Source organism: Dipteris shenzhenensis, chromosome 10, assembly GCF_047967505.1.
Source record: "Dipteris shenzhenensis isolate YYH24624 ecotype China chromosome 10, Dip_SZ_1.0, whole genome shotgun sequence".
Classification (NCBI taxonomy): Eukaryota; Viridiplantae; Streptophyta; class Polypodiopsida; order Gleicheniales; family Dipteridaceae; genus Dipteris; species Dipteris shenzhenensis.
In genome coordinates, this window is record NC_141605.1 from 56,943,488 (window position 1) to 56,956,128 (window position 12,641).

Sequence of the window (12,641 nt, forward strand, 5' to 3'; positions counted from 1 at the left end):
ATGCACAATCTTAGAAATGCACACGGGCGTGCACACACACACACACTTACACAAAAAAATTTTTAATTAATTTCTTCTTTAAATACAACTTTAGTCACAATGGTACATTTCCTTTAAAACTGAGCTAATGCATAATTTATTAGTGCTTTTCTTTGTGAAGGCATTGTACTTTTATGTGCTAGAATCTAGAGGGATGTTCTTATTCCTACGTAAAGTGATAACAAGCCAGGGGAAACATGCATTACCTATCTACCCAAATTAAGCTATAGTGTTCTAACATATGGTTTATTTGAATGGTGCAAGGTAAGTGGACCCTGACCTTGGAGCGTGAACTACCTGACAGATTAAACACTTATTTACTCATTTTTTTGTAACCCTAACAAGATTTGGTTGTAATAATACATTTGAAATTCAACTTAATAACACACACCCATGCACGCATGCACGTAACTTGTATCCTGTTTCATCAAAAGAGGGACCAACCTATTCTCAAGAGCAAAAATTAGCCCATGTTCTTAAGATCAATGTGTGTTTGTGGGCCTATGAATGTGTGTGTATGCGTGCGCATGTGCACACACGCATGTGTGTTGTCATTTCACCCAAAAAGTGTGTGTCCTATCGAAAGATCACACATTCTTAATTTTTAGTTCGACCCAAGGTTGATTTGCAGTACCCTGGCTCATTTGAAAGCACACAAGTTCCTTCAACTAGGCTGGAAATGTTTCATACAATCACAAGGAAACCTACAAGAAGTTGCTAAGCTACAAGTGCAATATGGTGAGACTTTCAAGCAAGATTCATAGAAAAAAACATGCATCAAAGGACATGTTTTTCACCTACAACCAAAATTTTGGAAAGTCCCAAATTCATGATACTTTCCCACTTTTCCTGATATAGTCTTTTGGATGCAAAATGGTGGTATGTGATTCGAGTTTCCATGTCTTTGAGAGGATGTTGAAGAAGAGATGCCAAGCACTTCCAATGCTCCCCCCATACTGCATCAACCAGTAGCAATACAACCTCCACAAGATACTAATATCCAAGGGCTTAAGATCACTAGACCTAGATGTGGGGAATCTATTCTTTATGTACAGAACATTGAAGCACGTGATGAGCATGATGATGTCAATGTATTACTAGAGGATCATGCAAAAAATTCATCTATGATTCACAAAACTAACTACACAACACAAATTTGTTATGCTATGCTCGTCTTTCAAGAGTTCCTGTATTCATGGGTTATTAACAATTTGAATCTATCCTCTTGTATGCTAAAGGTATTACACAAAATGTCCATGCAATACACTATGAAACTCACAATGTACCTTATCAATATGAGGCATGGAAATTTTGTACGTTTGCAAGAGATTTTAGCTTACGTAGGCATTATGATCATTATCGATGCTATTTTTAATGCTTATATCGACATTTTCCTAGCCTTTATTTTGATGCCAATATTGAAGCTTATATTTTTCCTTATATTAATGCCCATCAATTATTTTAAAAATCATCAATAGAAAGTGCCGTGAAAGGACGTGTGTATTAGTGGGAGAGAGATTTGTCTATGTAAGAGAGAAAGGGACCCCCTCTCCTCTTATTTATAAAGTCCCACTATTTATGAGGGAAATCCCTCTTATTTATCATGAAAATACGGATTTAAACCCCTTTTACAAGAATTTATTCACAATGTCTCTGAAGAATTAGGGGAGAATTGGGGTCTCAAAAGGGCCTCATAAGGAATGGATTAGGGAATGCTTAGTGGGCTAATGCAAGGGGCTTGGAGGGTCCCAAAGAGGCCTAACCAGCCCAACCTAGGTGGGTTAAGCCCATAATTGAGCACCTCTCCCCCCATCAATGAAGGGAGGGGGCCACTTTTTGAAATTTGAATTTCAAATTTCGAATCTCCCTCCCTCCCTCTCTCTCCCTCCCCCTCCCTCCTCCTCCCTCCTTTCTCCCCCTGTCCCTATCCCTCTCTCTCTCCCTCTCTCTCCCCCTCCCTCCCTCCTCCTCTCCCCTCCTCCGTCTTGCTCCTCCTCCTCCCTCCTCCCTCTCCCCTCCTCCTCCTCCTTTTGGCTTCTCCTCCTCCCTCCTTCCTCTCCCCTCCTTCTCCAGCTGCTCTACTCCCTCTTCTCCACTCCTCCCTCCTACAGCAACGGCAGTGCACTCCTCCTTCCTCCTGTAGCAGCTCTCCCCTCCTCCTCCCTTCTGTAGCAGCTCCTTCCCTCCCTTCTACACCAGTCGCCCTACTCTCCTCCTCCTCTTCCTCTTGCCTTGACTTGCTTCTCCTCCTCCCTCTTCCTTGCTACTGTCCCCTCTCAGTGCTCCATCTTTGCCAGCTCTTTCCTACGTTTTTGCCTGCATCACTGATCTCAGGGGGGTCACTCATCATATGTAACCCTATCACGTGAGTTCAACAGAAGGATTTTTTTTATTTCTAAAATTTACAGAAATAAATATACATAAGGGACTATTTAAAATAGTTTTGGAAAAAATTTACAGATTTATATAGAAAAGGGGTACATTTTATTAATGAAATTTTTTACAGATAAGGGACTTTAAATATAGGCCTTGAACGCACGTGATATAGATGGTTTATACATAGTGACCCCCCCGAGTCACTGATACCTCTCCTTGAGTACTCATGGCACCATTTGAGGACATATACAACAAGTACCATGTGAACTTACACAACTGGAGGCTGAATATGCAAGCACACACCGTTTGGGAGTTAGTGGAACTCCTCAAAGTGTGCTCCACAGTATTCGATTGCAAGGGAAGAAGCATCTTGACCTTCGGGTGGATGGAACCTTGTATCCTTTAGACCCTACCACCCAAAAGAGTCCTCCTTTTCAGACAGTGCATGATGTTGTTCACTTTGTTGGCAACAGACATGCTGGATTGCTCAATTATTGCGATCGATTGAACCATTCTTAGACATTGGCTATGCAAGCAAGCGAGGTGCAGTGAGTCCAAGTAGAAGAACGAGCACATTTGGGAAATATTACTATTGTTGTGTCAATGCATAGTAGTATGCAGGTTCTCCAATTGCAAAACAAGGAAGTCAGTGAGACAAAGCACATGCAGTAGACTTGGAGCGACAAGAATTGGAAGAATCAATCCATAAGCTCATTGAAAGCAAACAAGATTTGGAAAGGTCTATCTATGGCCAAGTTCAACATGCTGTGGAGAAGGAACGAGAGAAGTCAATAGAACGAGTATAAAAGTTGAAGGGAACACCTTTGGGACTGAAGGAGAGGAAAAGACAGTTGCAATCTATGGATGCATTGTCAACCAATAGTGGTGCCCGAAAGAGGAGAGTATGGGCTACAAGGTTAGTTCCCCAATTTTTCAATGAAATTTCTTACTCCAAAATATTAGTGGTGTTGCATTGTTTCCACTAAGACTCATTGGTACTCTACTATAGAATTTTCATGGAGGATATGGGAACAATGGAAATGGATGATAGTGATCCTTCATATGTTCTAAGAAGTTTAATAAAACCAAGGGATGTCATTGAAGTGTTGAAGGACCCTAGACAAAAAGGGCTACGTGAACGAGTTGCTAGAGAGATAATGAAGGACTTCAAGGGCCTCGTGCAAGCAAAGGAGGTGTTTGGAGCTTGTGATGTTGCGGGTGTAAGTCATGAAGCTTACAACTCTATTTTTTAAATTTTCAAGTCTGCTATGTAGGAAAAGTATAAGATATCTACAATGCCATTACCAACACCCTAGTCTATAAGGCTTACACATCAAGAAACAAACCAATGTGCTAGAGAAAAGCTTGGATGATACCATTGTGTAAGTGGCACAATGACTTGGAAGAGTAAAAAGATATCTGGCATCCAAACATTTGAGATGAATGCTTTCAATAATCTTTATGTAGATGTAGAGAATTTGTAGAGAGCCATGGTCAAATTCTATGGGATAAGAGAAGAAAGTAAGAGAAATTCCCTCCGCGTTCAACTTTACTTCTTCTCATTTCTATATCCTTACTCTATTTGTCTTTCATTATATAGATGGCAAGCTAGTATTTGTTATAAAAATGAATGAAGCTCAGTTGGTAAACGAGCACGAGCTAGAGAGGGTGAGCATTTGTATTATGAATGACAACTTGCATTTTGCTCAAGGGGATGAGGAAGTTGAGAAGGGTTTCTTAGTCCAATCGGAGAACGACATACGGTGGCTTGCAACCTTTGAGACCCCAAAGGAGTGCCACGAGACATTGAAGTGGGTTTTGGAGAGAGCCAGCATCTCGTCGATTATTCAAAGATAAGAGGCATGGAAAACATTAACAGTATATAGGTGTAGATGCAAAATGGACATGCTTGTATTGCACCTACTCTCAGAAGATGCAAAAGGAAAGCCTACAGTGGGAAAATGGCATCTTCTTGCAACCAAAGTGCAGCCCCTGATCGTTAGAAAAAGAATCCTAAGTGGGACCCCATTCTACTGATTCCATTGGAGCGGGTACACGTGTGTACTTTGCATGCTGAATTGCGTATACTTGATAAGTTACTCTATCTACATCTAGTTTATACTTGGAATTTGACGCCATAGCAAGTCTTTGTACAATGCATTGCAAAATCTAAAGAACTACTCTCAGTAATGGAACTTCACGGAGGCAATGTGAAGCTTAAGCAAGACAAGAAACAATAAGGAAATATACAAAATCTTCCTACTAAAGTGTCCATGGGTGGAGGAAAGGCAAGGAGGTTCTTGTCCAACCACAATGCTGATAAAGAAAAACATACATTGGCTCAAATCACCCAAGGTTAGGAGAACTAGAAAGCTTTGTGTGAGTGCATTACAAATCAAGCTTCACATCCACGAATTGCTACTTTGACAGTAAAACTATGGACAAAGCTTGATGCATTTATAAAATTGCTTAGACAAGGTCAAATAGATGAGCTCTATTATTACAGATTCAAGAGAACATAGGGAGAATTCATATCATTAATAGTAGAAGCATGGGGGGAGTCACATATTACACATTACATGGTAATCCTCCTTAGGTTGAAATTTTGTGCTTTAAACTTGAGTCAATTTATGTTTCTAATACGATGTTTTTCTTTACAGCATATTCTTTATTCACATGCACTATGGTTTGTGGAGCAATTGGGACCTTCTGTCCATTTGGAATACTCAAGGAATGGAGAAATTGCACTACAAAGCAAAGACGGCCTACTTCAAGAATACAAGGCATGGGGGTGGTATCGCGCGAAGCAACGCACTACATGAAATGTTTGACTGGTTTTATTAATGTCTAGAGGCCAGGACTCTCAAGCACGACAAGGTAGAGGTATCAAGTCTCACAAAAGCAGTTCAACATGTCAAGAAGACAAGGAGATGTGCTACTTGAAAGTCCTCAACAGGGAGTCAAGGGGTTGCGCTTTGGTTGCAACATAGAGTCAAACAAGGGAGGCATTGGGTCCTAAGAGAACCCCAAATGTAAAATGTTTTATGAATAAAGTTAACACTATTTTGAGTCAATTATAGATTCCAAAATTCACAAATTTGTTTGAAAATTGTAGAGTTGCATGTGCACTTAGGGGGGTCACTATGTATAAACCCTCTATATCACGTGCGTTCAAGGCCTATTTCTAAAATCCCTTATCCGTAAATTTTTCATTAATAAAATGTACCCCTTTTTTATACAAATCTGTAAATTTTTTTCAAATCTATTTTAAATAGCCCCTTATGTATATTTATTTCTGTAAATTTTAGAAATAAAAAATATCCTTCTGTGGAACTCACGTGATAGGGTTACATATGATGAGTGACCCCCCCGAGCATGTGCATGTGCGACATGGCAGGGCGGAGGGGTGGGTGGGTTGGGAGGGAGGGTGGTGAAGATCTAGTATTACCGAGTGGGTGATGAAAGACGAGGGGGGAGGGGGTGCACTCAAAAAACCCTAATTTAAAAGGGTCTATAAATAAAAACCCTAAAGTGCTTTAAAAAAGACTATATAAAGCACTTAAAAACCCTAAAATCCCTCATTTCTATAGCACGAGTTAAACAAACTGCTAGACCCATTGGACGTCATTTAGATGCTACCCGCTCTCCTGCTCACAACTCCATGGCCTCTGAACACACTACGAGCCCCAGTGGCCAACAGGACAATGATTAGCAGGGATCTGAAGGCGGTTCTCATCATCAAGATTCCCAACAACGCGAGTCCCCACCATCCGACTCTCATAGGGGATCCCAGGGGTCTTAGCACGATGAGGGATCCCAACACGATCTGGGGTCCTCTCACTCCTTCCACACAACTAACCACAAGGACAAATCAAACCCCTAAGCGCGATAGGCCACCTCGACAAACCCATCAGACACAGGAAGAGGAGTCTGAAGAGGAGGTTGCAAGGGAGGAGAAGCAAAAGAACTTCAAAGTGGATAAGCAACCATGGAGCCATGTCCAAAGGCTGGTGCAAGGTCCCCCAAAGATTAAGAGGTGCAAGAAATCAGGCGTGAAGGCACTTCAAGAGATTCCCAATTTCCAGACCATTGTGGACAATCTCATTCCCCGTGCACCCTTCCAGCGTGTTGTACGTGAAATAGCACAGCATTACAAGGATGATGTGAGTTTCACTTCAGGTGCTATGGGAGCAATTCAAGAGGCGATGGAGAAGATGGCAGTAGGTCTTTTTGAAGACGCGAACTTATGCGCTATCCATGCCAAAAGAGTAACACTGATGGACAAGGATGACGGAGGAAGGTGCATGTGCTTCCCCATGTAGATGTGTTGCACCTTTGCAAGCCATCCTTTCTTCCCAAGCTTGAACTTCATGATGCAGCTCTTCCGTTCATGCAAAAGATCACCTCTCTTGCTCTTGGGAAGCTTATGTGGACCTTGGTAGATCCTCTCATGACTATCCAATCATTCAAGATGTAGGTGCAAGACACCCATTCACCAAGTGCATTTTTGCTCCTGTGGGACACAGAGGACATGTATGGCCTCCTCAACATGCTTGTACAGAGGTCACAACAGCAAGAGTGGACGTGAAAGTGCAGCTTGGAGGGAGAGAGCAACTTTGCCGATAGAGGGAGAGAGAGGGAGAGGGGGGGAAGGTATTAGAGGGTGCAACTAAAGATAGAGAGCAGCTCCAAGAGGTATTGTACCTAGGGGTGGAGGGAGAAAGAGAAGAGGGGGATGAGTAGCTACTCCAGGAGCTGTTGTAGTTAGGAATGGAGGGAGAAAAAGCAGAGGGGGATGAGTAGCCACTACAGGAGGTACTGTAGCTAGGAATGGAGGGAGAAAGAGCAAAGGGGGATGAGTAGCTGCTGTAGGAGGTGTTGTAGCTAGGAATGGAGAGAGAATGAGTAGCTACTACAAGAGGCACTGGAGAGGGAGAAAGACAGTGGATGAGAGTAGGAGGGGATATGGAGCTGGACCAAAGAAGAGGAGGGGACAAGCCTGCAACAAGCTAAGAGGGGGGAAATTTTCACCTAGAAGGGCCCACCACCTCTTGAATGACTTGTACAATTCTTTGGAGGAGGTGCATATGGGAAGAGGGTCAAGCATGGGTTGAGGGGGGGGGCGGGGGGGGGGATGGTTTGAGTGGTCCTCGGTGTAAGGGGAGTAACCAATAGGGGTTGTTTGCAGGTCTGCCCACTGTCCACCTCAACATGGCCTTGCCCCACAAAAAGGAGAACTCCCATTGGGACACCTCAAATACCTCACTAATCCCTTGGATCAAACTCCCCCTTTTCATGAAAATTTGAAGTTATTCTTTGACCTTGACCTTAGCTTAATAAAAAATTGATTGGATTACTCCTTTGAAAAAAAAGCCCTTTTATAGAACGTTTTTCCTTAGGTCAATTTATGTGTGGATTAATTTGTTGAGAACAAGGGAACAAGGGCGTTTAGAATAGGTTGATAGGAAGTATAAATTAGCAATCTAGTGAAGAAATTAGGTAAGAGCCATTAGGGAGGTATGGACAATTTCAACACCCCTATTGGACCGAACTCACACGTTGGATATGGAGAATCCACAATATTGTGAAATGGAATTCATAGTAGTATATTAGAGAGTTGTGATGTATATAAGCTTTGGAATCCAGCAAAAAACAAGACAGTTGAGTCAAAGTCTTACACATGCCCTGCTCTTTGTCATGCAACATTTTTACCATGATATAATAGCTACCAAATGTCATTAACAAAAAACAAATGCGTATTGAAAGGTAGGTTTGTCAATGTACAAAGTGATTTGCTCCCCACATATTAGGCTTAGATCGAGACGGTTGTGCCTGATCAGCTTAAGCCTTGGCAGCTGCATTGTTCTTGCACTACTCCACAAGCTGAACTTGGGATGACGACACTTTGCTAACATATTCCCACCATAGGTACAACCGCAATGTATATATAGAATTGAAGTATCAAGAAAACCTCTCACCCTCTATTAAAGTGCATGAGAAGGGAACATTTGTGGATGGAAGCCAACGGTCACCTTGGATGAAGGGTGCTATAGTGAAGTAGAGGGCATCGGCATAGGAGAGTTGAGAGGACCAAGGCACGCGAGAAGAGAGATTAACAGCACCAGGTCCATAATCAAGGTACTCAGCATAGAAGAGGGTGGCAAGAGCGAAGGAGGCATTCCAAGGGAGCCATCCTTCAGGACGGATGATGGAGGCGATGTCAGATTGCATGAAAATGGTGCGGGAGAAGAGCTTCCAAGGGCGGCCAAGGTAGGCACGGTAGTGGTTCGACGAGCGGCGAACATTGTTTAGAAAAGGCAAGGTGCCGTTGATGGAGCAATTTTGGAAGACGAGGCCGGTGGTTTCAGCGGGATCAGTGCGGCCCTGTGCAGCCACAACGCTAGTGGCGACGTTGAGGTCACCGGGCCGAATGAGGATAAGGCAATTCTGAAAGATGGTGGCAGAGTTGCCGAAGATGAAGTCAATGGTGCCCTCGATGCGACAGTCACGGTAGAATTGTCGAAGGGAGTGGACATAGAGGGTATCCTGGTAACCCAAGAAGGAGCAATTGAAGAAGGTGGAGAGGTCACTATCAACGCGAAGGGCGACAGCCTGGTGCATTTTGGGACCGGCATTGTTCTCGAATGTCAAGCCGATGGCCAAGAAATTGTCTCCATCAACGGCTACACAAAGGCAATAGATAGAAACAAAGAAAGAAAGGTTATTCAAGTCTTCGGAAGACCAATTACTATTCACAAAAATCATTTTTCCTAACAGATATAAAAACTTTCAAGTTGAAACTTTTAAAGATTTTAATAGAAAATTTGGAGGTTTTAACCAAGAGCACACAAGTGCCCTTGGGCACTATCTCCTAATATAGTGTAAAGCAAGGGTTTTTGGAAAGCAAACCGTATTGGGCTATTAAATGCTAATTTTTATAGGATGATCTCCATAAATGGCAATTTGAAACACACAACATAATTGATTTCTTTTCAAAATTATAGGCAAAATTTCATAAAAGGGGTTTTAATTCTACCTCAAAGGAATTTTCCATAATAGGAGTTTTAATGCTCTACCTTAGTACCGCCTCCATTGGAATTTGGATTTTAAAACTTTTATTTTCAAAATTGAGGCTTAGCCGAAATTTGCCATTCATTCGACATTAAACCTAGAATTTTGAGCAGTTTTAATCCTACCTCTAATGAGTTTTCCACAAAAGGAGTTTTAATGCTCGAATAGGCCCCCATCGTGAAAAATGGAGCTATTTCTTTGTGTGTGGGGGGGGCACAGAGAATTAAGCTAAGGCAAGAAAAAAATTAAAAAACGTAAATGTATTGTGAATAGGTCCCCATCGAACTCGAGAACGTTCGAAGATCCAAAAGCTTCTTAACCGCCCTCAGCGAGTATATTAAGGGGGGGGAAGGGGGACTTTGAAAGCCTCCCAACCATTGCGATGAATAACAATGGAGGAGGAGGAATAGGAGGGGAGGGCAGAGTGGACGGGGAGGGAGAGGGAGAGAGGGGAGGGCTGAACGCAGGGAGTGGAGATGGTCGGAGGGGAGGCGGATCAGAGACGGAGGGGGGGGCATAGGTTAATAGAGAATGCGAGGCAAAGAGCTTAGTCCGTAACACGCGAGACTAATTAATTAATTCAAATACGCACGAATGCGATTAGATTAGATTAGATTAATAGATAGTGCTAATGCCTCAGGTTAATCTCGAAAATGTTTGACATTTTTTCGTGGACAATGGTGACAGAGAAGTGACGATAATTGTTTACCTACAGTGGCGGAGTCGTAGGTCGTGACGCCGGGCATCTGGGCGTTGCGGTTGCCGGTGATGATGCTCTGGTCCATGCCGTCGCCGACGAGTGCCAGAAAGGGCTTGGATGCCGGAATTCTGACCCTCTCCTGGTAAATCCCACGCCGGACGTAGATGGTGAAGCGCGCGGTAGCCCCCTCGGGGGCGGCGTCGACGGCCGCCTGAACCTGCCGGAAGTCGCCGCTGCCGTCCGGTGAGACTACGAGCGACGCCGGAGGCGCCGCCCCTGATCTGGCGTCGGCGCCGCAGTCCGGCGGCGTCGGCGCCGCCCCTCCGACGGAAGTTCTGGTGGGCGGGCGCCATTTCGTTGTCTCGTTGCCGTAAGTTGCGAGCGCGTCGACCATGCTGAGGGCGTTGCTGGTGAGCGTAATGGCGATCGCCACCTCCGCCATCACCCTCCCCACCTCCTCCGTCGTGTTCACGTAGCTCAACGCCGACCTGCAATCGTTCTCGTACGTTAGCGCCGCGCTCATCCACGCCTGGACGTCCTCCTCCCCCGCCTTCGTCCTCAGCTCCTCCCCCCCCCTGCACCTCTCCATCATCCCCGTCGCCCTCCCCAATAGATACTCGCAATCCCCCGCCGCTGCCGTCAGATTCAGGTCCCCCCTAGCCCTCGTCAGCAGTTCCTCCGCTAGATTGTGCGTGCGCATCCCCCCCTCGGATGCCACGCCTATCGCTGCCTCCACTAGAGCCTCTGCTCCCGCCGCTGCCCGCGCCGACGGATCCGATCCCAGGGTCACCTCGCAGACGTCCGGATAGCTCGTAGCCCTGCACGCTATGGCGATTGCGCCGCCATCGTCCAGCAACTTCCTGTCGTGCCGTTTTCCCGACCTTGGGAGGATCACCACCAGGCACAGAATGACGGCGATCATGATCAGAACCGAGCCCACGATTATGGCAATGCGGAACGTCCTGCTCAGCCCCCTGTCGTCGTCTTCCTCATAGAGCGGAAAGGCTGTCTTGTGGACGTCCACGGAATGACCTTCCCAGTGATCCAAGCTGGTGCTGGCTCTTGACGCTTCTTCAGCGTCTTTTTGACCTTCGTTCTCTCCATCATGCTCCCGTTCTGCCGGCATCTCTTGGAGTAGTTCCTTCCTAGATCACCCTGTTGCTAAGTAGCACGAAAGCACTCCTCACAGGCACGCCGATGCTACATCCCATGAGCTTCCGACCGCCTCCCCAACTTGTAGCGCTCTCCCAATCCTCCCATGATTGCCATCCCGTCTGTCGACGGATATGAAGAGAAGATGCGTGATCAGAAACCTGTTTTACTGTAGCTGGCTTGATCGATAAATCTTATCAACCAGTCTTCATGCAACAGGATGTTGTTTAGCTTGGTATCTCAATTCATCTGTCCTTTCCGACCGTCCACACAGAAGTTCGTGATTGTCAAAACAGACAGACTCGTTAAGCACGAGCAAAATTGGACGCATGCGTTGCACTTGCACGACGCTAAGGGAGCTTGCAAGTACCCGGGAAAAGCAAACTTGCCAGTGGAAAGTTGCGCCTCCTCTGCCGAATCAATCAGCGACCTACGATAATCGTGGATGGAAAACGAGAACTGTGGTGCTGGGCATCCAGCATCGTCCGCTATGCTCTAGTTCGGGGGCCCGGCTACTCTTCACTGGGCTGCATAATGCATTACAATCTGTAGAACGACCAGCGAGTGGTCTAACAACGTGGACGGGAGATGAGAACGGGTAACGTGGAATTGCTCATGTGGGCGGACGCCGTACGGGCTAAAGCAACAAAGTAATGCTCGGGCAACGTGAGCATACGGTGCACCACTCACTATGGCATATGTAAAGGTAGGAGCCCGTGCCACAAACGCCGCATAATATTCATCAGCTACAGATTCCAGAAGAGCAAGTTGGTTTCCAGCTATGGAATCTGAGGTGACTAGCTACTCGATGAGACTTGGGCAACACGCTGAAGCGAAATGCTTGTCCACGAGTGAGCGCGTGCACTCTGGCAGCGTCCGTATTCGGCAACTCGACGCTTTCGGTGGAGCAAACACGGAGGTTTCCTTCCTGAGGCTCACTCAATCCTGTAATGGTGGACCGATGGCTGCTCGCCGTATGTCAGCACCCACAGAGACGCAGGATCAGGATTCAGGAACACACCCAAAGAGCCATGATGATCCGAGCGCAGAACTGTGATGATGCCGGAACTTGGAAGAGGAGTACACGCAACAATGCAAGCGCGTACATAAGGACTGATTGAAAAGTCTGCGGAGGTGAACGAGGCGGGTTGATAGTAGGGAAAGAAAAGGTGCAGGGAGCAACTGATAACGCTACAAATTCAGACGAATGAGAAGTGGAGATTGGAAGGGGAGCAGCAAAGCACAGTAGATGGATGTGCGAGAGAGGAAGGAAACGGAAAGACTGCAGTGTGGAAAGTTCAAA

General features: G+C 45.4%; 1 protein-coding gene across 2 annotated transcripts; it reads right to left on the reverse strand.

The window, feature by feature from the left end:
- Positions 1-8,105: 8,105 nt before the first annotated feature.
- Positions 8,106-12,414, reverse strand: LOC147898007 (pectinesterase-like). Of its 2 annotated transcripts, XM_087380919.1 has the most exons (3): positions 11,709-12,414; positions 10,196-11,587; positions 8,106-9,098 (listed from the first exon to the last, which is right to left on the reverse strand). In XM_087380919.1, exons 2-3 carry the CDS (start codon positions 11,310-11,312, stop codon positions 8,377-8,379), a joined length of 1,839 nt encoding a protein of 612 aa, XP_087237045.1. In that variant the 5' UTR covers positions 11,313-11,587; positions 11,709-12,414; the 3' UTR covers positions 8,106-8,376. The 2 variants fall into 2 exon arrangements, with proteins under 2 accessions (XP_087237045.1, XP_087237044.1); XM_087380918.1 differs by having other exon boundaries at positions 10,196-12,414.
- Positions 12,415-12,641: the final 227 nt, after the last annotated feature.